At 34.9% G+C, this 27755-nt stretch overlaps 1 protein-coding gene across 1 annotated transcript; it reads right to left on the reverse strand.

The window, feature by feature from the left end:
* Window positions 1-519: 519 nt before the first annotated feature.
* Window positions 520-27249, reverse strand: LOC121418658 (axin interactor, dorsalization-associated protein-like). Its single transcript, XM_041612641.1, has 11 exons — window positions 27034-27249; window positions 12712-12836; window positions 12164-12227; window positions 10441-10494; window positions 9065-9119; window positions 8527-8599; window positions 6101-6225; window positions 5163-5285; window positions 4306-4428; window positions 3763-3880; window positions 520-2319 (listed from the first exon to the last, which is right to left on the reverse strand). The coding sequence occupies exons 2-11, from the start codon at window positions 12816-12818 to the stop codon at window positions 2223-2225; spliced, it is 939 nt and encodes a 312-aa protein (XP_041468575.1). The 5' UTR covers window positions 12819-12836; window positions 27034-27249; the 3' UTR covers window positions 520-2222.
* Between the last annotated feature and the right edge of the window lie 506 nt (window positions 27250-27755).

A 27755-nucleotide genomic window follows, 5' to 3' on the forward strand; every position in this document is an offset into this window, starting at 1 on the left:
GTGTAAGGTCATGCATAACTTATGAACAGCTTTATGAAACAGCTCCCTTGTGCTCTACAATTATTATTATGGCCAAACACAGGTACATGCATTTAATTGAAGAAATATCCATGTTCTTCATAAATATACAATGAATTTGCTTGCTCATTAGAACAAGAGAATTAATTTGGGAACTGCATTTATCCCATAAATCTTGTAGCACTGGGCATGCCAAAGACATGCCACTAGTTTTGTCATTGATAGTAAAGGCCTGGTCACACCGCCCGAGCGTTGTTGGAGCGGTCATGGAGCAGAGAGAAAAAAAAATAATCACCGCTCACTACCGTTCACCATTTTCGATTTCGATTTTTTTTATTTAAAAAAAAAAATTTCCCCCAAATTTTTTCGACCCTCTTTCCCTACCGCTCCAACAACGCTCGGGCGGTGTGACCATGCCTTAACATACTCTTCAGGGAGAAAACAGACTGACTAGAAAACAATAGGTATTCATAATACATTCCTTTGTCCTTTTCCCTGGTCTCTTGAGTTACAGGTAAAAATATTTAAATATATGTGTATATGGATTCTATTGCTTGGGCTCAGTCATCCAGTATTATTTTTCAAAGCCTTAATACCCGACAATCAAAACCTAAAAGCTGGAACTGTGGCTAATGTGGGATAGAATGACCATCAAAACTAACCAGTCAACAACTATATAACATTTGCTTGGCCCAAGAGGTTGAATGTTTTTGTTTTTCAATTGAATACAAAGCATTGTCAAAACTAACAAACTTTTGTAGTATGTTAAACTTGATTTTTCTTGCATCAGGAATAAATATATAGAATAATATAGTATGCCACCGTGCAATAAAATGAATACTTTTAAGGAATACAATTTAGACTGGAACTTTGATTATTCCATGTTCTTTAAACACAGATCAATCACTGAAACTTTTCATGACAACATGCTTCCGCATTCTGTCTCTGATGGACTCAAGTGTATATTGATTTTCCATAAAAGAAGATCGCATTAGTCAAACTCAAATTTCTAAACTTCTTTTGGTTTTCTGATTTTATGGGCCTTACATAAATCGCAGGCTAACCCCATTACATACAAGTTCATGCAGTCTTGAATACGTAATAGTAACAAGGTTTAGTTGTAACATTTTAATTTTGGAAATATATCACTGTCTTGTTGATTTTGCGATCAATTGCCGATGCACAGAAATAAACCACAAAATACATGATGGACGTGGTAGGCAATACATTTTTTTCTTTAAAGCAAAAGGGAGAAATTACCTCGATATCCATGTTAGTTTTCTAAAAATAAAGAGAAATGTGGTGAAAATTTAGGTACTTAGCATTAACTACGCATACATTAATTGCTGCAAAGCCTAACAAGCCACTGTCAAACATGATCTTGTCAAGAGCAATTTCTGAGTAATAATTATGAGCTACATTTGAACAAGTTAGTAAATAAGTCAAGTGGCAAATTAACTGTAGGCCTAGAGATGTTGGATAAATAGACCAGTTCTGAAACATATTCAAATTTATTCATACTTCTATGAGCATCAAGCGCTAAAAAAAAGGTGAATCTCACTGCTTAGCATCCAGTTTGCATGTATTACTTGTTGATATGTCTGGCAAGTCTTGGGCAAACTACTGAATGTTGGCATGAATTATCGTAGTGTGAGAGTAATATGGGCAGAATTTGAAAATCTTACCAAACCGGTCTATTACATTAAACAGAAAATGATCTACGAGCAACCTACAAATTATTAGGCCAAAAAAAGATTATTTCTTCTGAATCTATTTACTTCTAAGCAAACTGAGATGTACATGTGTAGATGTAATTCATAAAGAGAAAACAAGAAACTGGATCTCATCAAGTGATCTGTTAGGATAACGAGTTGAAAAACATTGTGTCCTCTTGTCTTTGTGTTGCCATCAAATCGATATGATGAGATCCTTGATCTTGCCTTTCTTAACCAAGTCAGTTTGAGCTCACCAGGGAACTTCTTGTCCTGACCATGTCTACTTGATGAAAACTGGTTTACTGTTTCATTGTTCTCTCAACCCACTCTCCCCGTCTTCTTGTCCTAACTTATCTCGTCAAGCCAGTGCACTTTTAAGCTCCCAATTCAATCAGTAGTCTCAAATGCATGTAGTTGTCTAATCAAAGGGGCTTTCATATTTCGAACATAAGGCATTCTGTATCAGCACACACAAGCTTGAGTTGTTTCTCAGTTCTCATACAAATTCAAATTGAGATGAAGATAAAGTGGTTTGGATGTTAACAGACTCAGCTTCTTCCTCTTGAAGTCCGTTGGCTTCCTATATCTGTGAAGTGAATTACAAGAAAAGTAAAAAGTGGTTAAAATTGGAGTACAAATAGGCAGGTTAGGGCGAGTTAAATAAAATCATCATGGAATGCTTTTATTCCAGGCATTTTACTGCTCTGGTCTCTGCTACCAATAAATGGAGCAAGCAATATAAATGAGAGTATAAAGTATCCTGAATATGGTAATATAAAGTCTGAGGAATATTTACATGTAGATTCTGAAAGAATAGTAGAGCACAATGCACATAATAACACTACAGCTTAATAAGTAAAAAAAAAATGGGAAATTAAGTCTTCAAAATATTCTATTGAAATATGGTGAAAGAAATATTGAATTTCTGTATAGCAGAAGATGACCTAACAAATTGTACCAATGAACACCATCAGCATCTCTAGATGGTGTGTGCGCTCAATGAGATATCACTATTATTATTCAAACCAAGTGCATTACTCTAGGAAATGGTATCTCTGAAGATTTGAGAATCCAAATTGACTTTAATCTTTTCAAATCAGTCATCATCACCAAAAACAACACAATCATCATGATGCAAATTTCGAAATTCCTAATGTATCTATATCTAGCATTATTAAAAGTGCTTATGTTACTATTACCCATCTATTCAATTAGTCTTTTACCCAGGTGCAATTGATGCACATTCTCCTCTCCCTGTGTCGCCATTTGAGGCATAGAGTCATATCTTATGCAGCTTTTAATATAAAATATGTCTGTTTTTCACAAAACATCTCATCCCTTATTTTCACTGACAACTGTACTAAGTTGCTGAAATCGTTTGATCAGATTCGCCGAGGGCAAATTTGTGACCGAGATCACGGAATAGATGCTTCATATAATATTCTTCAGACCTGTATCCTGTGACATACTACATGTAGATGCATTTAATAATTTGATTGTACATTTACACATAATTTACCATATAGGCTGATATTTATGCTAAATTGGGTCATTCTCAAGAAAATGTCATAATTTCATGAAAAATTACGACTCAACCATCTTTCGACCCCCAACACCCAACACACACAAGTTTCAGTAACTAGCAATTCACAGATCTAAATAAAGATGCAAAATTCCAAATGATTGAGTAATGTTTTGGGTATTGAAAAATTGCTTGCATTTTCACTGGATATCAAGAAAATATGAGTAGTAAAATAAGTAATTGCCATCCATCCAAACAGACACCATGCAAGACGTATATGAATATAAATGCAAAGTTGCAAACTTAATTTTTTTTACATACGTTACTGTTATGGATGTCAACCAATACTCGTTTACAATTATTTCAAGCTAAAGCATTACTGGCAACCAAGCCATCAATCCATGTTTAAAAAAAAACCTGCAAGGTTGCTGGTCCACAGGCCCCAAATTAGTTGAGACTGATTTTTTTTCTTTTTCTGAGAATTACAAAAATGTATAACTAACTTACAATTCTATGACAAGTGGTCCATTCTTGATCTCATCCATCTCCATGAATGCAAAACATTTACAGCTAATTGTTCTCTTCTTTGCTTTGTAATGCTTGAACTCAAAGAATACTGCTGTACCTGTCAACACATTCAAAATAGAAATCTTGATAATAGTGATATTGATGGTTTGAACATGGGCAACCCTATTAGGGTCATCAGGTTAAAAATGAAAATTTAAAAGACAACAATGATAGAAATTGTGAAATATATGTCCATTCCTTATAGAATTAACCCTTAAAGATATATGTATCAATATTATTCTCATTAATGAACTACGTGTATTAAAAATTACTGTATACCAAAAAAAACCCACCTATAATATTTGTGGCTTATAATATCAAATTAATTTGTAACATTTTCTCTCTCTTTTTCCCTCATTGGTTTTGCTCATCCATTCTCTTGTCGCATCTTTGCATGTACAAATATTCACACTACCAAACTATAAAACATGTTACATACATTTTCCCTTGGAAAGTAAGTTTTATTTTCCAGATTTTGCATACCTTTGGGTAATTTTTCCAGGGGTTTTTGTAACTCCACGTTTGCCTTGTAGATGACATACTGATCCTCTCTCTTTGTGGCAACAGGTGTATCTTGTGATTTCATGACATCAACACCAGCCAAATCTGACATAGAAACATTGTTACAGTTATCTCAAAACTCAACTCAGTGTAGCTATACTGGGACACCAATCATGTCATGTTCGAATGGAGGAGACAAAGTGCAGGACATTGATTGGATGACAAGGAAAAATACAATGAGTAAGCAAGGGTGCAAGTGAAAACTTGCATCTTTCCAGTTACATCATAACAGAGCCATTTGTACCATAGATCATGCTGGTGATATGTAATGCAGCCTTTCTGTACATGGCTGGGTTTCCAACAATAATGATGTGGTCTACTCCAGGTTCATACTGTCTTGGGGAACATATTTGTTCTTGTCTATTATAGCTTTAGAGATGGTATATTTGGCTGAATGAAGCAGAAAGAGAAAGAGGAGGATCAGGAAGAAGTAGTAAGAGTAATAGTAGTATCAAAAGAAGAAGAAGTAGTATAGTAGTAGTAGTAGTAGTAGTAGTAGTAGTAGTAGTAGTAGAAGAAGAAGTAGTAGTAGTAGTAGTAGTAGTAGTAGTAGTAGTAGTAGTAGTAGTAGTAGTAGTAGTAGTAGTAGTAGTAGTAGTAGTAAAAGTAGTAGTAGTAAAAGTAGTAGTAGTAGTAGTAGTAGTAGTAGTAGAAGTAGTAGTCGTTGTAGTCGTAGTAGAATTAAAAGAAGCAGCAGTAGCATTAGTAATAGTATAATTAAAAGGAGGTGAAAATGACAAAATAAAAAGAAAAGAAAAAAGAGAGGAGTTATCTCTCACCTTTAACAGATACTGTGATGAAGGGATCAAGGTACGAAGTAGAATCTTTTAGACCAATCTTCTCGATATGAATTGACAATCCCGTCGTTCCAGGCTCATGGGCTATCCTTGGTAAAAGAGTGCCTATGGGAAAAAAATATATCTTCTGTTAAAATCATCTTTGAAAAAATTAAAAGAAAACACAGAGTAATATATATCCTACTTGTGTCTACATGTTCATAGTGGTTTATTCATTTAAATTATAAGAGCACATCTTCAGAAATGTTTGTGCTTCTCTGTATGAACATTCCTACTCATGTAAGCCACATTGAAATCTTGATTGCGCTCATGAATATTGCCCTAGATTCATAAATATCGGGAAGGGATAGGTATATTATTTGTATTTTCCTTGGTCTCAATGCGCATATTTACTTTGCATGCAGAGACGACGCAAAATATACCTTGTATTTTCCCTGGTCTCACATCCGGGCATTTGAGGATGCGTATAAAGAGATACGCTTCATAAGGATCTGCGCGCCAACAATATACGTCATAATAAAGACATCACTGGATCCAAGCGCTTGCAAGTACGTCATAATGGTAAAGTGCAGAGCCTAGACCCTGATATTAACAAGACACAATATAACTATTTTAAAAAGAAATATCACCATTATCACGATTTTTGCTCTAGATATCTGATTTGGATGATAATATAAATATTGACTGGCTCTTCTTTCGGGGAACATCAAATATATTGCCCTTAAAAGACCCATATTGCCCTCGTCTTAAGACTCTGGCCAATATGATTCTTTTGGTGGCAATATATTTGATCTTCCCCTCAAGGCCAGTCAATATTATAAGTAAAATGAATCAGGAATGCAGACTCATACTTTGCCAAAAGACTCTGTCCTTCATCAGGGATAAGACTGAAAGCATGATATTTGAATTCATCATCTTACCAGTAGGTTTGATGTTTTGAGATTTGGACTGAAGTTGTGGCGTAGCATCTTCTTCTTCCTCCTCCTCCTCTTCATCTTCCTCCCCCTCGATGTCAATCTCAAAGTTCTTTCTTGGTGACTTTTTTCTGTCAATGAAACATGGATGATAATGAATTAATTGATTCTACCAAGCATACTCACAGTTGACAAAAAAAACGATAAGAGAATATAATAGTAAAAATAAAAAAATATTGCACAATTGATCTTCAACAAAAGAAGCTAACTGCTGAAATTTTAACTTTAAATATGTTGACGATCTTACTATAGTTGAGAATCGTTCAATAGAAACTCCTTCTGTATTACAATGTCATCTAAATGCACTCGTTACCTGGTCATCTGACAATCATATGAAACTAAATCCGAATAAATGCAATGTAATCAGAGTTACTTTTTCTAAAAATCCACCATTACCTAATCTTTTGCATATTGGTGACACTTCTCTGCAATATTCAGAAACTGTTAAAATACTTGGTGTTTATATTCAGTCAAACTTAAAATGGGATAAACAAATTTCAGATATTATAAAAAGGTGTAACAGAAAATTGTATATGTTCAGACTTGTCAAACAATATAAACTCCCTATGTCAGACCTTGTTCAAATTTACATTGGATATATTCGTCCAATTTTGGAGTATTGTGTACCGGTTTTTAATGGAGCACTAACTGCTAAACAGGTTAAAGACTTAGAAAAAATACAAAAAAGAGTTTGCAAAATAATTCTTGGCTCAGATTTTATAGACTATGAAAATGCATTAACAAAATGTGGATTAGAATGTCTTGAAAGAAGACGAAAAAGACTGTGTTTGGAGTTTGCTAAATCTCTTTTAAAAAAACCCTCACTGTAATAACTGGATACCAAAAAGGAAATATGTCTCAATCTCATTAAGGAGTGTTCCAAACTTTGCTCAGTTAAAATGCAAAACAGATCGCTTTAGAAAAAGTGCAATACCATATTTCATTGACTTACTAAATTCTAAATAATTTCTTCTTTTCACATCTTGAAATCAACTCAAATGTTTGCCATTGTTTTAGTCTCCATTTCAATCCAATTGATATTTGAATTTTTAATTGTCTAATATTCCTCACTTTTTTAATATTGTATTTCCTTTTTCGTTCTATTTATTATATTTAATGAATTTTTATGTACACTTGCTTTTTGAAATTTATTTATTATCTTTGTACATCGTAAATTGTAATTGTTTGCTTTTATCCGTGACTTGTGAACGTTTTATTGTAAACATGTTAATTTCAGCCTTCTGGCTTTGTAACATGTATTGTTTTTTTTATACGAAATAAACCATGATTGAAGTGAATTGAATTGAAGCCAATTGGTGAAATAACGCAACAATTGAGTTTTATTTCTAGTATAGATTCATATTGAAGACAACTGGAAATAAAAGAAAAATTTACATCAGTTTGGTTTTGAACTTAATAATACAATATTATTTTCATAGGATAAGTGAAATGTAGACTGCTGAAGTGTTCTTGATGCATTTTTCTATCATTTTCAAAGGCCAATAAATTCCTTTTACTGAAATTTCTGACAGATTCTGTTATCTTTATCTGAAGTATATCAAATAAATGTTAAATGATTGTTCATCTAATATAACATATTATAATTTAGATGTATGGTTTTAAAGGTGCAGATTATTTGTGACGTCTTGCGAGGCTGTTTCGAGGAGACAAAATATTGATATTGATTTTTAACGTGCATGCCTATGTATACGTCCAATATTTTCAATATTGGACGGAAATGAATATTTTGCCCTTCCCACAAGATTATCATTGGTAATTAAATGATTGTGCACATGAAGCTATTGTAACATCACAACGAAATTGCATTACGTATTAGTTGCGCTTTTCATAATTATGTAGACGAAGCGACACGCGCTACAGCTACATGTAATTTATGTGAGAATTTTTTTTACAATACATACAATGCAATGCATGTGTGTGAATTCGTTGTTTACGTACCAGTACCGTACACTAGGCCTACTACTTAACGAACATTTCTTTATTAATTTATGTTTAGCTTTGTGGGGGTATCTAAATAATAAGCATATTGGATGACCAATTTTCGTGGGATGCGTAGAATATTGTTACTCGCTGAAGAACAATATTTCAATGCATCCCACTCAAGGCCATCCAATATTTTCTAAATATTCATAGCCATTTTCACAGCCTTGTAAAAGTAAAAGAGGGAGTATTTTATTTATATTTCATTAAATGGAAAACAAGAGACCATTTATAAACTTATGTTTTATAATGATCCTTGCTCTCAAAGAGCACATTTTCAAAGTGGAATGTTCACATTTAATGGTTCTTGACTGCCCCCAAATGAGGCAGGGATCATTAAAAGTAATATTGTATTGAGTGAGTGATCATACCTTGTCCGTAGTGCTCCTGCTGGCAAGTCTACTGGAAACTCAGAAGGTGAGCTTGACAGCAAATCTTGCAAGGCTGGGAATAACGAAAGAAAGAATAGTAGGAGGTGAGCATCTGGTTTTGTAATGATCAAATATTCTTCAAATTGGCAAAGGATATATTCCGTCTGGTCCTTTTTACAAAAGAAGATTTACTTTATAGAGTACACATCAAATAAAATCTTTTAATCAAATAAACAATCTATTTGCCATAGAGAATTCTTTGTCTCTGATATAACAAAACTTTCTATTTCTTTATTATACCATAGCTGGATATGAAAACTACACAATTATGAACATGATCACTTATAAAATATGGTGAAGGAATAAAAAAAATCCTGGAAATATTTGTCATTTTCGGTCCTACATCCAAATCCTAGAATATTTAGTTGACTTATGAATGTAACATACACCAAAGATTAATGAACATAGAATTATGTCATGTTTTGTGAAAAAGCAAAAAATGATACAGCACTATACATGCAAGCAAAAAAATTCATACCTCTATCCACTCTTTTCAACTCTTCAAGCGAAAGTTCATCTGTTGCATTTGGTGACTGTTGAAATAATAAAAAAAAAAGAATATTTTATATTTTGAGATTTGGATATTCAGCTTTTAGAGCTTCATTGTAACATTGGTGCACATCTGTAAAAAAAATGAATATAAATGATTTCATTCTAGGTTTGGCAAAAGAGACCACTGTGCTTATGTAATATTTAAAAAATAAATAGCAGCATATATACTTTAATTGACTGCATTTTGGCAGATTTTAAAATAATCAAGATAGATTGTCAAGATAATGAAGAATCTTGGAATTTATAGATGGTCTTGAGGCACACGATCATGAAATATTCACTTTGAATGTGTTTACGATAAGTTTCTGCCAAATGCGCATACGTGCAGCACATCCCATGCACAACTGCAATTCATTTATTTACACATATCGCTTACATGCTATGAAGAAAAAATGTAATGCATGATTAACTGTCTGGAGATAGTGGGGTGAATGAAATAAATGTTTGCCCATAAACATAAGGTTTTGAGAAATTCAGAGGCAAATTGGGCCATCATGTGGGTTGTCGCCCACAAGTATATCTGATGATGTAAGTATAGCCTTTGATAAAATGCTAAGATGATACAAGCAAGTTGTCGATTTTGACAGTTTCAAATTCTTAACTGGTTGCAACAGATAACATTACAGTAGATTGCTGCATGATTGTGTACTTGGATATTGTAATTTGTTAACAAGAAATACTGAATAACAGAATGACTTTAACAGGTCTCCAGATAAGGTTCTTGTATGATCATTAAGATTCATTTATAAAATGAATTGTTATCATAAATCTAAGTCAAATCACACATACAATTACAATCAATTCAAAATATCAATCACATGCCTTTATGATACAAGGTTCTGAGCTACTATACGACAGTAGCCATAAACTGCCATAACTACATGTACAATGTATATTCACATTGGCACGTACACATATGAAACACTAGAAATTTGACGTGTCCAAAGGATACAGATGGCCACGCTTAACGCGATCAGAAATTCATTCAATATGATTAAACTTAGTATCGAGCAAAAACTAATATGCATATATATAATGAACAAATTTAGACCTTTGAACCAACTCAAATATATAATGAGCTGTGACATTTGACCTGCGGACTCCTAATTCGAATTTAGCCTGTATTTTGGTGTCATCTACCTACACACTAAATTTTTTTTTAATCAATCAAATATTTTTTGAGTTATTGCGCGGAAACCAAGTGGGGGACGGACAGGGGCAACCCTTAATGCCCCATCCAGACTTCATCTGCGGGGGCATAAAAATACACTGTATTTCACACAAAATGGACAAGCTTCTCACCTGTAAAGTTTCAGCTCTGAGACTCAGACAGGCCATAATTTGTTGCAGAGTTTTCTATCAAATAAAACAGAGAATGAGAATACATAAATGCTGGATCAGTAATGTCAAAATCTTTGAAAACTCAATTAAGCAATGAATCTTTAAGGACAAGTCCACCCCAACAAAAACTTGATTTGAATAAAAAGAGAAACATTCAACAAGCATAACACTGAAAATTTCATCAAAATCGGCTGTAAAATGAGAAAGTTATGACATTTTGAAGTTTTGCTTCATTTCACAAAACAGTTATATGAACGAGCCAGTTACATCCAAATGAGAGAGTCTATGATGTCACTCACTCACTATTTCTTTTGTTTTTTTTATTGTTTGAAATATGAAATATTCTGATTCGTCATTGTCATGTGAAATGAAGTTTCATTCCTCCCTGAACATGTGGAATTACATTTTTTTAACATTTTGTGCTTCAGGCAAGGAGGTCCTAATCATCAAATTCGTGAAAATTGAAATATTGTATAATTCAAACAATGAAAAACAAAAGAAATAGTGAGTGAGTGACATCATCGACTCTCTCATTTGGATGTAACTGGCTCGTTCATATAACTATTTTGTTAAAAATAAGCGAAACTTTGAAATGTCATAACTTTCTTATTTTACATCCGATTTTGATGAAATCTTCAGCATTGTGCTTGTCTGATTTTTCTCTATTGATTCAAATCAACATTTTTCTGAGGTGGACTTGACCTTTAATTTAGCTTCTAACTGAGCAGGTACATACATGTAAGAATGTTTTACCCTGTTGCATTCATACCATGCATGAAAATTAATAGACCCTGTTTAAAGAAAATTATTTCCAATGCACATGTTATTCAACATTTGTATGACATTTTTTCCTTGTGGGCAATCATGTAATGTAAGATGATTTCAGTACTGTAACAGGTGTAGATGGTCTATAGGGAAAACATATTCAAATTTTTGTACGGGTGTGAATTTTCTTGATTATTTTTGCTTTATACTACATTTTGTAACAAACTCAATCATCGCTAGAGGGTATTCATTTGTCTCGCAATCTACTATGGTCAACAAGGAAATTCGTGATCACTCTCGCAAAAAGTGTTCACTCAATCATATTTACATTTGACATTATATTTATATACAATACCAGTGCTACTCTGGTCTAAATGCAGTTATTTCATGGAAAAATTTGATAATATCGAACTGAACTAGTTGTTCATATGTCATCTAGAAATTAAATCTGAATTAAGCCAAATGTTCCATCAAAATTTTGATCAATTGACCGATTTACTAGTGTAGTCAAATTTATGGATGTTTCTTCCCTCGGGGCCTAGTAACGAGTTATTCCATTATTAAATCTGCACCTAACAATGGTATTTCAATACTTGGAATCCACTTTGCATACAATAGTTGTTGCTATGTTGGGTAAACCTCGGGCAAGCTTTCAGGTTGTTAGGGGCAACCTTTGTTAAACCGGTATGCATAAAATTTGAATATGTTAGTAAACCAGTCTATAAACTGAATGAAGGTACCGGTATGCTGATTGGTGGGATTGATTGTGTTCATGAATATTCATAGGCACTATGATAAAAATGATCACATATGACATAGCAAGAATAGTTAGTGAACAAGTTCAATTTGCATTGATATGAGGGGAGAACAATAAATAACATTTCCATTTATTAATTACATCTAATTTCATGACTTTTACCTTTTGACTTTCAGAGAACACAGAAGGTTTTGCATTCATCTCCTTGTTGAGCTGCCTCTCCAACCTAAATTTGTAAGATAAAAGTCAATTCCATTCTTATTTCATATAAAGCAAAGGTAAAGATTGTATCATAATGGGGAACTGCTGCATAATGCCAATAGGCTTGTGTTACAAAAAGATACATATAGAGTTGAAACAAAAAAATCCAGAAAGTGTTTAGCAATAATTAAGTTTGACCTTGTCATGCTTCAGTGCCGACATGCACCTAATATCTAATGGGTAATCTCAATGATGATTACACAGCAGTGTTTTAGTCCAAATCCAACTCAGAATGTAAATGCACCTTTAAACTCACTTAAATCTTTCTGAACCACCAAAACTAAAATTACATGCATATCTGTAGTAGAAATACAGTTATAAATCAAATTGTCACAAGACTAAATGATTGATACTATTATCTCATCCTTGTAACATTAGAATGATGTGAAGAATTGAAATAAAGGGCACTAAAAAGGAATATTTTCTTTATTGCTTGGGCAATAACTTACATTTGGTATTCTTCAACTGCTTCCACCACCTGACCCCAGGAATCAAAATCTGTTCCCTTGCGTAATGATGTTTGCCATCTTGTTACTAGCTTGCCTCGCTCTCCCATCTTCAGTATTGGTCTTCACTGTCATAAATAAAAAATTATACAGACCATTCTGGTAATAAGTGATTTATTTTCATCAAACAGTATTGGTTTTCACAGAACATTCTGGTAATAAGTGATTTATTTTCATAAAACAGTATTGGTTTTCACTGTCATAAAAACAAATTATACAGAACATTCTGGTAATAAGTGATTTATTTTCATAAAACTTAATCTTAGATGGCCCATTTCATTGAAAATATATCAATATGCATTAAATCTGTTACTGATTGTTTCTATATTTCATCTTTGATATTTTATTGTAATCGAACAACCTCATATTTTTCATTTTGTTTGAAGTTTGAACACCTTTGTATTAGACTTTGTTAGAGCAATATTTGGTCAATTAGTTTAAAAATGCAAGATCCAAATCTGCAAGTACAAAACAAGAAATGAACAAACACACTTCTTTCTTACAGTAAATATATTAACATTCCATAGCCAACAAATATGTTCACAGAATGCGACTTGTGACACTTCAACATGCTGTACCACTTTCAATGTTATAATGCATATACATTATCTTTAGGCCACTATGCATACCTGCCAACAGTTAGTAATCAAAATTCCTACTCTGATCGTGCGATTCCCAAATTTTTTACAGATGGTCAACACCATGACCCAAAAAAGAAACCAACATTTATAAATAGCAGTGAGCGAGTAAAGCATGGAAATTTTTGTCCTTACATGTACATGTATTTACCCTTTTACTTTAATTTTCTACCAGTTATCTCTAGAAAGTAGTATAAAAGCAGTTTGTGCAATGACATTTTTTCATTTTCACAATTATCCATTGATAATGTAAAAATAATTCAGAAAATGTAAATAAATGAATATTGACAAAAATAATCAACACTTAAACACATTGTAAAACTTACTGATTTTTTTTGCTCAAAGTACATGTAGCAGCACATTCAGTTTATTATTACTGATTGATATCATACATTTAGACTGTGATTTTTGTTTACCTGCACACTAAAAAAAAGTTATTTTCATTTTTTGTGATATATAGGTTATCTCTTTTGAGGCCCTCTATTGGTGATCTAGATTTGGATTCAATATACTTTATTTCTTAAAAATATGTTTTTACATAAATTCTTTTGGCAGAAGAAATATAATTGTGCTTATACAGGTACCTCTAACTTTTTTGTTAGTTCTAGTTGACCAGGCCTTAGTCTAATGTTAAAGCTGGAGCCAGTTTTGCAACAGGCATCGGAGCCCCCATTTCATGAAATGGTTTTGGTAGAACAAGATTATCGCTCAACTATTTCACAAAGCCAATTTGGGCGATACAAAGAATGGTCCTTGGAATGACACCTCCAGACATGTCCTATGTAGGCATGATCTACTTGTGTAGTTTGTGTGTAGCTGCCTGTGACGAACCGGGTGGCTCGTCTCTGTACCATTTCCAGCAATCTGGTGTTCTTGACTGGGCATGGGTGCCATGCTATCGAAGTGTATTCCAAGTGGGGTCTAACATGTGTGTGGTATATAGACATTCCTTCACTATTTTAGAGCAGTATAAGAAGCTCCTTCTTCTCATGAAGTTTAAAGCCCTCATACCTTTGGCAGTTGCCTGTTGTGATTGCTTATCCCATTTTAGGTTGTTTTCTATATTCCTAGGTATTGATGGCTATTTACTTCCTGTAGTTGTTGACCAAGGAGTAATTTGTATGTCCTGGTACTTGATTTCTGGAGATCCTCATGACAGAGCATTTGGATGCGTTGAATTTCATCCCCCATGTGACCAAATTATCCAAGTGTTTTTGAAGTGATTCGTCATCGGAGGGGTTGGATATTGCTCGCTAGAGTATGCGATCGTCTGCGAACAGTCTTGCCGTGCTGTGAACTGCTTCCGAGAGGTCGTTTATGTACAAAATGAAGAGGTGGTGCCCGAACACTGTTCCCTGCAGAATACCGCGTAGAACTGGTAACCAGTTTGATGTTTTTTCCATTCACTACTGTTCTTTGATGTCTCTGGGTTAGGAAGGATATTATCCACTCAAGGGTCTTGCCACAGATGCCATACAAGTGAAGTTTCTGCAACAGTTTCTTGTGGGGGACGACATCGAATGCTTTGCTTACGTCGAGTATTGCGATGTCACATGTCTCCTTGTTGTTGTGATGAGTAGCAAGATCATGGATTGTGGCAACTAATTGTGTACATGTATCACATGATCTACCCCATGTGAAAGCATGCTGGTAGTAGAAAGGATTGAGTTTGACATATCATCTTTAAACATTTTGGGGGTCATTCGATTGCACTCTGAAGCATTTTATCTGAGATGGCGCCAAGTTATTATATATATAGGTGCCGTCATCAATTTCACTGCAAAACGGATGTCATTTAAACTTCTCCTGGGTAATCTAGGCCAAAATAAAAAAATCAATATTTTTTCTCGCATTTTCTCCCTCTTTTCCCCACCCCTTTTCCATTTTTTTTTTCAGCCAAACTTAAAATATGAAATGGTCGGCACTTTTTCTGACCCCTCATGTTTTATCATTAGATAAACAACATGAAAACAAATTTTAAAAAAAATTATGTATGGTAAAGAAAACATGTTTATAACGTTCAGCAAAACAAAACCCAAACAAAAACCAAAGGCAAAAATAAAAAGAAAAACACGATACAAAACTATGTTACTAAACATGCTAAATCATTTATTTATCTTTATTTAATTTTCATTATCATTTTTATTATTTTTTGCTGAGATTAAATATAATCAATGAAACTTAAAAACTGTGCTAACTTGAGATGATGAATGAAAAAAAAAAAATCTGTGATAACAAAAAAGCTAATTAAAGTATAGATTATGCCTATTACGAATCCATCACCATCATTACAAATGAAGAAAAGGTTATGGAAAGTCCAAACAAAAAGGCGCATTTTAAATTATAGAGAAGGCCATACATGTATGTCATGTCAAAGCAATAATGTACATCTTGACTCCTTAACTTGTCTCCTTGTTTAAGAAAAAATAGTAAGATATGAAATAGTAAGGACCTCCCTCATCGCTGCTCTCAAAAAACCCGGACAATCAACTACTATCTTTTTTTTTCAATTATAGTGGAGGGGACAAATGAAAGTCTTGCCAATATTTTTTCAATACTATTGACATATCATAACCTTGTTCATTGAATGAGTGACTATCGATATCAAACGATGTCGCAGACTTGGAAAACAAAATTGCCTTCATGAAACGGAAAGCGCTGATGTGTCGCCAATCTTACTATCTTGGAAGAATGGTCCTAGGGCAAGGACGTTCCTACGTATCGCTCATGGGCCGATTGCACGAAAGGGTCTTTGCAAGAACCGTCTTTAGTGTAGCCCATTTTTATGGTGCGTCATGTGAAATGCATTTCAAATAAATTATCTGCAAACATATTTTATTCAGCTGTTAAAATAAACAGAATACGGTATTTGTTTATTAAATGATGTGGTATCTCATGTTCATGAAATTGTATAAAATTTGATGTAAAAGCTAGACCAAAAGCTTCAGTCTCTGTTATGCTGGTTGTTCTGCTGAACTTTGTTGGCTCCACTCAGCAAATACAGAAACCAAAGTTTTAGCTCAATTTGTACAGGTACTTAACGGCCATATGTTTATGTATTTAAATTTGAATAAAACAGGGAAGTGAAGTTACGCGACAGCCGAAGTAAGCCACTGTTTTTCCCCTCTTAAGTTTATTTTTCAGTTTTGGTGCATTTCAGGTCAAAACGGAATAATGTTGTAAATCGGATCGAAAATAAGATCGAAAACTGGATCGGCAGTTAAGCTTCTAAAATCGAAATCGAAAATCGAATCGGCGATGTTTAAAAACAAAGGAATACATCAAAATTTTGTTCGCGGTCGCGCATCTTCCTGACAAAGTCACAAAGACGAATGCATTGGAATGGAAGTCGCCAACACGCGCGATCGTTTGGAACATGTTTTAAAGGGGTTTTGAGGTGTTATAAGAGTGATATTTATTAGAAAGATAAACGAAAGATGCATCTTCCGAGCAAAGGCGGAAAGGTAAATAAAATGAAAATATTTCTCATAGATCACAGGTTAATGAACGATCGGCGGGACATCTTTTATAAGTATTTTTAGGTGATAGCGATTTAGAATTATTGGAATGCTCTCTTAATCTCGTACGACGCATCATCTTAAAGTCGCAAGTGCAATTAAAATGTAGTAGAAGACGCAAGCAGGCACGATGATTTGAAATATCTTATTAAAATGTTTTGGGTAGCTAGCGTTTTCAAATAAATTTATTACTATCTTGAGAAATGAACTTTTGATATCTAAGAAGAAATATAAAAGAAGCATCTCCCGACGAAGTTGCAAAGACAAATATATAATTGAGGTTGAGAAGATGTATATTGTCATAAACGATGTAAGAGAGTAACGCAATGAGCTCCGTCGATGGCGTCGATAGTACGACTTTTATAAGTTCACGGCGGGGTCCGCTCTCACCACGAGGACGAGGTTGAAGAGAAGATGTCTGTCATCATAAAGAGGGTAAGAGAGTAGCGCAGTGAGCTCCGTCGGTAATACGACCTTTCAAAGTTCACGGCGGCGTCCGCTATCGCCACGAGGTTGAAAATAGAATGTATATCATGCAATTGGCCCCAACTCGTCATGAAACAGGCCCCGACACCCTGCACTCTGCAGCACTCCTAGTACCAATGAGGTCCAAACATTACATGTATGGACCTCATAGGCGACATCAGTACTATTTTTGGGTTAGAAAAGTTTGAGCACAGGATATTTCTATATTTATATCACAAGTACAAGTTATATTGTTTTTTTTTTCTTTAATGCTTGATTTTCGAGTGTAAAAGCATTGTTAGCAACAACAAAAAATGAAAGAAAATAAGGGAAACTTACATTTTGACGACTTTTTCCTGATTTTCTTGGCAGTTGCCCTTCACTTCTGACTCGCGATCGAAGCTGATATGCAGATCACGTGATACGCGTTCTCGTCAGGTGATCGGATGGTTATTCTTTTCGCCAGATGTTGATAATTATATATTTCATAACGCAGCGTTCATCGCAAATTTAGGTGAAAGAGATTAAAGTTAAACTGCGCAAGCTTTAATTTTTTTCAAAAATAACGTTTAATTGATTGCACAAGTTTCGCCTCGGACATGTAGGATCATTTGGTCCCATATTGGCGTAACTACGGGGGGGGGGGGGAGGTGTCCCTACCACTACCGTCCACAAGCCAGCAATTATCTTTTTTCTCTCTTTTTTAACCAAAATGCTCCCCCCCCCCCAGAAAAAAGGAACCAGGGTTAAAGAGAAAGAGAATGATGATAGAGGAACACAAAATACTTTATTTTTTCAGCTTTTACTGCATCGACTTATAATCAAATATTAAATGGGGCTTAGAACATTTTTTTTTAAAGTCAATTAATAAAAATATTCCTCCTCGGGATTTGAGCTTTCATGAAATATCAATCTTTTTCATGATTACCGAAAATACTTTAAATGTCAAAAAAAAATTTATCGGTGTATGAAGCTTTAGCTGATACCTTGCGCCCGCCTTAATTATTTTAATGTTGAGATACAACTATGCTTTTAATGAATTCCTAAAAACATTAATTCTCAGATCATTTGTCGCAATCGAATGATTCGATTGGTAAGCTAATGAATAATTGTTATGATTCATGAATTGTTTAAAATGTGTCTCTCTATCAGTTTTGAATATTTAAAAAAATGTCAGCTCGTGCTTTTTGCTTGCAATATTTTGATTAGTAAGAAGTTCTTGTGTATGCGAGTTTGATAGATAAATAACTAGAGAGAGGGGGGGGGTCCCTCAGCTACTTGTCCTCGCTTATTCCATATTTTTTTATTATGCTCGTGTTGTATTTCAAAGTCTTTTCTTTTTCTCACCCTTTTTATTGTCTCGGAGCTTCCCTCTATTTCTTTGCTACGATGTATAGCCCTTCTTACTTGTTTCAATTCTTTTATGTTCTCATTTCATTGAAAACATAATTATTAAACTCACGTAGAAGACTTTACAACGAAATTTTGATATTGTTTTTTCTTGTTTGTTTGGCTTTATTTTTCTTCTCCTCAGTCCTTCTTTTTCTTCTTAGTTTCCCTTTCCTTATTTTCTCTTATTTCATTTCATGAGGCATCCGCCAACTTATATACAACAACAAACATATTTAGAGGCCGATATCCAGTGAGGGGGTGTGGTGGTGTGCCCCTCTAAAAAAGGAGGAAAATAGGAAGGAAAAAAAGAAGGGAAGGGGAAAAAATAAGAAAAAAAGAAAGACGATGATGGCAATGATGATGATGATGATGATAATGATGGTGGTACTGGTGATGAAGATGAGAATGAAGTTGGTGACGATGATGATGATGGTGGTACTGGTGATGAAGATGAGAATGAAGTTGGTGACGATGATGATGACTAGATGTAATTTTGTTATTTTGTCTTTAAAAAAAAATAATAGTGCAAAGGCGAAATCATTTAAAGTTTATTATGAAAATAACAAAAAAAATAATTTGAAAAATTGTACGTATGCGTATGGAAAATCCATCCCCCACCAAAAAAGAAAAAAAGTGAGATTTTGTTTTGCTTTTGTGACGGCGTAGGTCTATGCGAGCAGCTATGGGATATAATTATGGGAAAAAAGTAAATGAAATGTCAAGAAATACATGATAATGACTTTTATTGTACATTCAGTATATCAGTAGATAACTTCATACTCGTTCCAAAAAAGAAAAAAGTGGGTATATTATGGACCATTAAAAATGGGCAGTTGCTCTATATATTGTATTACATAGAATATATAGAGCAACTGCTCGTGTGTAGCGGTAAGTTATTCACCTGGGGAGTGTTTCATCAACATTTTTGTCCGACAAGTTGTCAGATCTGACATCTTTCTCTGACTCTGATTGGCTGTGAGGCACTGTTACTATGGTAACTGTCAGATAAAATAGGACTTGTCGGATAAAACGTCCGACAAGTCCTTTCATGAAACGCTCCCCCGGGCTCCGTAACACAAAGGTTTGCGATGGATTGCAAATATGAAAGAAGTGCACTGATTGGTCCCTGGTCAGCATTTTAAACCAAATGCGCGTGTAACATTGATATTGATTGGTCAGTTCATTTAGCGATTGATCGCTAATCTTTGTGTAACGGAGCCCAGATCTACATAATTCATGCGGCGCACGGCGCGTGCGCAATGTTTAATAATTATTGCTGTGAATGTCATCAAAAACATAATCTCACAGATCAAATAATGCCAGCTCGACGCGCAAAATCAGAAAAAATATATATTTTCTGCCCTGATAATTTGATAACCCTAACCTAACCCAATTTCTAAGTATTTTTATCATAAACAGGATAACTATAGACAATGATTGAAATTAACTTTAAATTCTTTTGCGAAAATGAATATGAAGGACAGCTTTTTGATAAAGAACAGTTTTAGAATTTTAGAGCGCGATTTATACCTACAACCGCTAAATCCTGTCACTGTCGGTATACATGAAGCAGTGATTCCATCAGCTTACGGTAATAATTTTTGCAACAGGGGCGCCAGTCCGAGTAATACAGCTCGCGCCAGTCCTAGTATACACTCTTCCATATGGAAGAGTGTTTACTCGCTGTGATTTCGATCTCACACATATAAAAAAATAGAACAGCTAAGCCTTGATCACAGGCCAAAATGCCTTAACGATTTCTCCGCGGCATTAACAACTCTCGTAAGGGCGCTCCATTTATAAACAAAGTTGCATGAATAGCTGTCTATGGCGACAAAAATTAACGCAGAATTGTAGCCAGAAGCGTGGGAAATTGGCAGAAAATTCAAGAAAAGAACCGGTGAGTACCGATTTAACAGTAAATGTACCATTCATTAACATTTATTGAATCATAAGAATATTCATTTTTTAGTTAAACAAAGCTTAGTTCTAAGCTAGGGCACCCATGGGTTCATATCGTCTCGCGAGCGAAGGATTATCAGTCATACGCACGCGACACACCACTACACTTCGAAAATACAGTGGGCTTTTGCCCACATAAAATATTATGTATAAATAAATATTCCACATCCTGCTATGACACTTACCGAATCATTTAGATCCTTCCGTGACTTCTCCTTGAAGTTTCTTTCTAAAAATATGTATATTTTCTTGATCTTTAGTGAAGATTTTACGGAGATAGAAATCAGTCAGCGTTGATATCAATTTTCTCCTGAAGAGGGCGCGCGATTTATATTCATATCAAAGACACGACAAGGGAAAGAATAGGCACCTACACTATTTTACACGCATATCGACGCAAGGCATTACGCAAAGTCCGTGAAGTTTCCAATCTTTTCATTGTATAGACTTTGGTATACCGTATACGTATTATTGACGTTCGTCAAAGCTTGTACTGCTGGTTTCTTTCCAGGCACGTATATTATTTTCATTTTTTTTTTATCAGTCATCTTTTTAAATTAATGCAAATGAGTGTTATCATCACCAATAATAATCATTAATTATGTTTTTTGAAGGCATTTCATTAATTGGTGCCCATAATTAGTAAATTAATCATGATAGGCACGGCCGTAGTCACTAGATGGCGCTGTCGCGGAAGTGCTCAAAATTTGTACGTAAGCTTTGTCCGCTTGTCAATGAGTGAAATCGCATAGCGATGCGATATCGTCAAAATTAAGCCCCTGTCAGCGCGGATGAATATGATATTTTCTCTTTGTGATTGTCCTCCCGTGCGATGAAAAATATGTCATCGTAATGCATAGGACTTTCGCGAGCTACCGAAGTCATTTTCGTGCCCCAAATTCCATGAAATCTTCCAAAAATAACCATGAAAGTGTCGGTAAGTCAAAAGTGTCGTGAGTTGCTCTCAATTCTTACCTTATTTAGTTGTATTTCTTGCAAAATGGGTCTCGAAGGGTTCTGGATTTTCCGTTGATTGTGAAACTTGAATTGATTTCCTTTCTGTGTCTTGCAGTTAAATTGCAGCGCGGGGAATCGCAAGGGCTATGGAAGCCCTTCTCAGTGAGGTTTACAAGCTGAGCTGCCCTTGAATTTGGTCGAATTTCGAGCCATTTTAATCGCGCGCACGGGATGATTAATTAACATAACAATTAGCAGATTAGAGATCAAGATTACGTCACGTACGTGCGTACGTGTGATACACAGAAATGAAATAGAACTTGAATCACACGGAATCACAGTCAAGAAATGCTTTGTTTTCTTTGTTTGCTAAATGATTTCCTGAATTTAAAATCATGAATAAACACCAGAGTAATGACATGAAGGAGATAATCATGGTCATATGAGGAATAACTAAATATTTTCTGAAAACGAGTGAATATGATGGGGCAATAATGTCCATGCACTGGAAAATGAAGTACATTCACCTCACTGTCAGTGCAGTGGTGTTAGTCACTCAGACACAGTGCTTTACTGCCTTTTACTGGCATTTTCTTTGCACTGCCGCCGCCACTGGTTTTTCTTTTGCCAACTAGATTAAAACTCATTTATTAATATGTTTATTGCAATTTTTGAATAAATGGTAATACAAAGTGGAAAAAAAATGAAGATAAAAATAATTTGGACTAAAATATGCCATCACCCCCCCCCCCCCCTCTAAAAAATACACACTATCTTGAATGACTCGTTTATTTAATTTGCATTGAAAAAATAAATAATTGTATTTATGCACTTTTTTATTTCTCATTCTTTCTGCCAGAATATCAGATGCCATCATGAATAGCCTCACCTCCAGATTGAACTCCTAAACATCTTGACAATGACTATCTACTGAGATATCTTGCCTTCTTGAGATTGGAAGTTTTAAGTTCAAGTCAGAGTGACCTAAGGCCCTACTAACAAGAAGAATCCAGATTTACATAAAAACAAATCCCACGAAAGATACAAACTGATTTTACTCTTAATGTGTAGTGTGTATGTGAGACACTGTGTTTGTGTTTATTTTGAGGAGGACCTCCTGACTCTGTTTTTATTATTTTATTGACTGAATGAATGATCAATACCTAAAAGTGAGAACTGATTTTTGAGGAGAGTACATTAGTGTATGGTTTTGAGTGAATTTGATTTGAGTAACTGTTTTTCTTTATTATTTTTCTCATAATTATTATTTTGCCTTTTATTATATATTTTCAGTTATATATTGTCAGTTACATTAAGTTGAACTTCCAAATTTGATCAAAGTGTTCAATTCTTGGATAGAATTTTATCAGGTAATAAAACTGAGTTTGATAAATCTAAAAAAGGACAATGAAAAAATATGAACACTTGGAGATGCTCACTAAGAAGAGGAAAAAACATGAAAGGAAATGGAACTTAAGTGGATGTTATAGCATGCCATTCGCAGATCTCCAAGCACCAGGAATCATAAGCGGCGGAAGTGGGGGGGGGTTATCCCCCTAAATTTGAGGTGGGGAGGGGACGATTCCATCCCCCTCGATTTTTTGTTGATAACCTTATTTTTTATTTTTTTTGGCTTGTCAATTTTCAATTTTGTTTCCTGTGTCCCCCCAAGATATTATTTGGTCACTATCTTTTTTTTTTCGGGGGGGGGGGGGGTCAAAAGATTTTGGCGGTTCCCCCCTAAAATTTTTTGCTTCCCCCACCAATGCCATAAATGTTGATGTTCAACTGAGAGTTGCTGAAGTGGAATCTCTGTTTGTCTGTGAACTTGTTATAGAGAATGATTATTCCAGGACAAGTTAGATGATATTACCCAGCCCATAGCATACATCCCAACAATGGAATGGAGGCAATATACCCCTGTAATACATGAAGTATCATATTATCTTTAGGTTGGTTTGGAAAGTAAGTCCTCTAGTCAATATTAATGTCTGCCCAACAAAATGGTACTATCTGGCAATTTGGTGGTTCAATCACAAGCAGAAAAAGTTTAGTAAATTGACACTAGTAAGACAATTAAACAAATATAATACAGCCAAACTGTCTGACCCCTTACTTGACTACTGACTTAACTAATTATTGAAAAAATGACAAGGGATGCTTAGGCCCTTTGTAACCATTTCATTGGGCAGACTGAAGCAGATGACTAGAATTCATACTTTCATGAAGATGAAGGAACATCAAAATGATTATTACAATTTAGCAAATATGAATTTATAACACTGTCATGGTTATAAAAAATAATGAATTTCTATCAAGTAAAATGACAATACAATGTAAGACATAACTGCAATGAAGTAATTTCATTTCCAAAAGATATCTTCCATAATTTAATAACCAAATTTCTCAAGATAATATTTCTTCTGCACAAATTGTATGAAATGCTCAGTGTAAATCATGCTGTTTATAAATCTCTAGGAATTTTTTTTTTTCAAAATGAAAATACATGTAAACTTAATCAAAACCAGGGGTGGTGGATCCAGGATTTATCCTGGGGGGGCACATTTTCAGGATGAAAATTTGTCAAGCAAAAAAGGGCCTTACGGGGGGGGCATTCTTTGATGAAAATACATATTTTCATTACATCTTGACTCTAGCTCTCAAAGGGGGGGGGGTTGAGCTAGATGTGCCCTCCCCCAGATCCACCAGTGATAAAAATCAACATTTATGAAAGATTGCATACCTTATATTCTGAATTGGTAAATTCAATGCATATGTCTACAAAATGAAACTGACATGTTTGGATAAATTGCTTATTTTTGTTTCAAGAAAGAATTCATCAATAACAGCTTAGAGTTATTGAGAAAACATCAAGAAAAAATAATATTCTGATATGCAATAACTATATCTATTTTATATATGCTTTTTTTCCAAAAATTTAATCCTTGACATGGGGGGGCTGGTTTAGTAGTCAAATTCACCCCCCCCCCCCCCCCCCCCGTTAAGTAAAATGCTTTATCAAAATAAGATTATGCTATCATTTACAAATTACTGCATTTTGGAGCCCATTAAAATTCAAAATGAATCATAGAGGGCAGTGCCACACCTTATTCACTGAAATTAAGGAGGGGCATGCACAGCTGAAAAACTATCAGCAGGGGCAATAATTTTCACTGCAATGTTAGATATCCTAAAAAAAATCCTGAAAACACATAATTAAAATGAAATTAAACTCCCAGGAAGTGCCCCTGTATACTATTACAGCCCTTGACCTGTATATTCTCAAGGGGTTCAATAATTCCTTCTCTTCCCTTGTAGAGTCGGTTCGGGTGCGAATGTGTCTGAAAAAAAAAAGTAAAAAAAGGATCATTAGTAAAAATTGTAGATAGAACAGAACATATCATTTTTAAAAAATTTAGCAAGCAAAAACAAAGATTGATCTGGCATTGGAAAATAAAAGGAAATTAATTAACACCGCCCCCCCCCCCCCCCCCGCTTCAACATTTTTTTGTTGTTTGCTTCTGCTTACAACTTTATCAATTTACCCGATACACGTTTCAAAACTTTTGGCTCCATTATCATGATTATGCCACTGTTCAAGTATTATTTATTTAGAAACCAATGCTAAAACTATAAGGTGAAATGAAATTATATAAAGAAAAAAAATATATTTCACAAAGTATAAAATCATAATGATGTAGGTCATGTTGACATTAGACCCTGGACTGGACTCAAAATTAGATCAAGTGTAGTGTAGACCAAATGTAAATTAGACAAAGTGTAGACCAAATGGCAATTAGATTTTTTTTTAAACCAAATGGGTCAAGCCCATTTGGTATATGTATAAAGACTAAATATATGTATATAAGTTAAAAAAATATAATTAAGTAGCCTAGGTTGTGCTGATATTACACCAACTGGACATTTCACAAAATGAGAATTAGACATAGTGTAGACCAAATGGGTTTAGCCCATTCGGCATTAGACTAAATGAGAAGTGGGCAAATTGCATGTGAACCAAATGAATATACATATTTACAATGTGGAACTGCATGATATAAAGCCAATTTTATGTACCAGTATTTGACAAAGTAAAAAAAATATATAATTATGTAGGTTATGCTGAAATTAGACCAACTGGACATTTCACTAAATGAGAATTAGACCAAGTGTAGACCAAATGGCAATTTAGTTGACCAAATGGGTTTAGCCCATTTGGCATTAGACCAAATGACAAGTGGGCAAACTGCATGTAGACCAAATGAAAATACACCAGAAAACACATTTCACAAGTTGGGACTGATATAGAGAGCCGTAGCAGACGACGGAGATGGGTGCATGATCTGCGTCCGCAAAAAACGCGCACGCATCTATGTACTAACATGAAAAACGGCATATGGGACGATCTGACTTAAAATCGCACATGCGGGGCTATTTGAGAGTCACAGCAGAGGACGGCTAGCAGACGCCGACGGGCGCGCGCATTTAGCGAGCACATCGTGATCGTTTAAACTATCGATAGTAAGGACAGTGTATTAACAGGGACCCGCGATGTCTATGACTTTTTCGACCCATGTTGGTGCTATGAAATTGCTCTTTTTTGCAGTTTAAATGAATTTTACGTAAGTTTTAAGTGGTTTCACATGACAAATTAGATATAGAAATTTTTTGATATCATTCTTGGGGACAACAAACACATTTTGAAATTCTTGTTGTCCTGCCTAATCATGATTGCGCATTCAAAGAATTTAGATAGTTATAAAATTACCGAGGAGCTGAATCAAGGTTGTGAAATTATTAGCGCCACCAACGGGCTTCCTTGTATTTCCGTGGAAGAGACAAGCGAAGTCACTTTCGAGGCCGAGGTAAGCAAAATGTGCTTTTTTTATCGGATTATTATTTTATTATTATTTTTATATTCAACAAACTCTTGCTACTTACCGGCAAGAGCCCCGGTGCGTAGCGAGGAGCTTCGGCAAATATTAGTACTTCAGCAATGAAGCGATGTTTGCCGACTACTTCGAAATCCAGGGTCAAACACGGTCTATTGTACGAGGTTAGTACATACTAACCTCGTACAATGTGTGAGTGAAGCTAGGGCGGCCCAAATGCGCGTGAGTGGAGTCCCAGTTTCTTAACATGGTCATGGGTAAGTATTGCAGTGTCGCCTGGAGTGCTCTGCAGCGCTGTCGGGTACCGTACCGTACGGTCGGGCGCCTGGGCGTGCAGCAGGTGGGCGTGAGTCTCAGCGACCATCTCGGGACAGGGTCATTCTGAGTGACACAGGGTGTGACTTCGGCAGCTCGCCGCCGCATATACACTGCAGCACTTACCTATTCTATTTCCAATTAAGTTGTTGTAGATTAGATTGTAGCCAGTCTTATGTTTATCATAGATCTGCATGTATGTCTCCTTTTGTTCCTTTTCTTTTTTTTATCACTCTCGAACGTTAGAAATGGCATGAAAACAGACAAACATTGTTTGAGCATTTACTAACGCAACATGGTATCTCAAACTAGGCAAATTAATTTACAGATGAGTACGGTACGACGAATCGAACAACAAGGATTTATTATTTCTGAGGAAACGAATCCCTCTCCAAGCCGTTTTAAGCCCTGCTCATTCAATATATCGCCCATATTCCAATGGCAATCTCTAGAGATAGGGGGAGGGAATATTGAATAACCATTGCCCTCTAAATAATACGAAAAAAATCGGAGCAGACCGGGGGCCTTATTATTCTCAAAATTTCTTAAGTAACAAAATCAATCAAGAAAAAAATGGAGTTAAAAAGGAATTATGTTTGCATTGCATTGTGTGGCAAAACATAGTCAATTACTACTGATTGCCAAGCAAAAGGAAAGATGAATTCATGGGATTCATGCACCCCCCCCCCTTCGGACAAGATTTACAATACCACTGGGTCGAAGCAAGGTATTTTGTTGTCAAATTTGAAACTTTTTCACCTCTGGCAGTACTATTAAGACAACATATGTATAATGAAAATATCTTAAGAGCCCCTAGAAAAAAATCGTCTCGAGTAGAAGTTCTCCTA

This window comes from Lytechinus variegatus, chromosome 7 (assembly GCF_018143015.1).
Source record: "Lytechinus variegatus isolate NC3 chromosome 7, Lvar_3.0, whole genome shotgun sequence".
NCBI classification, from domain to species: Eukaryota; Metazoa; Echinodermata; class Echinoidea; order Temnopleuroida; family Toxopneustidae; genus Lytechinus; species Lytechinus variegatus.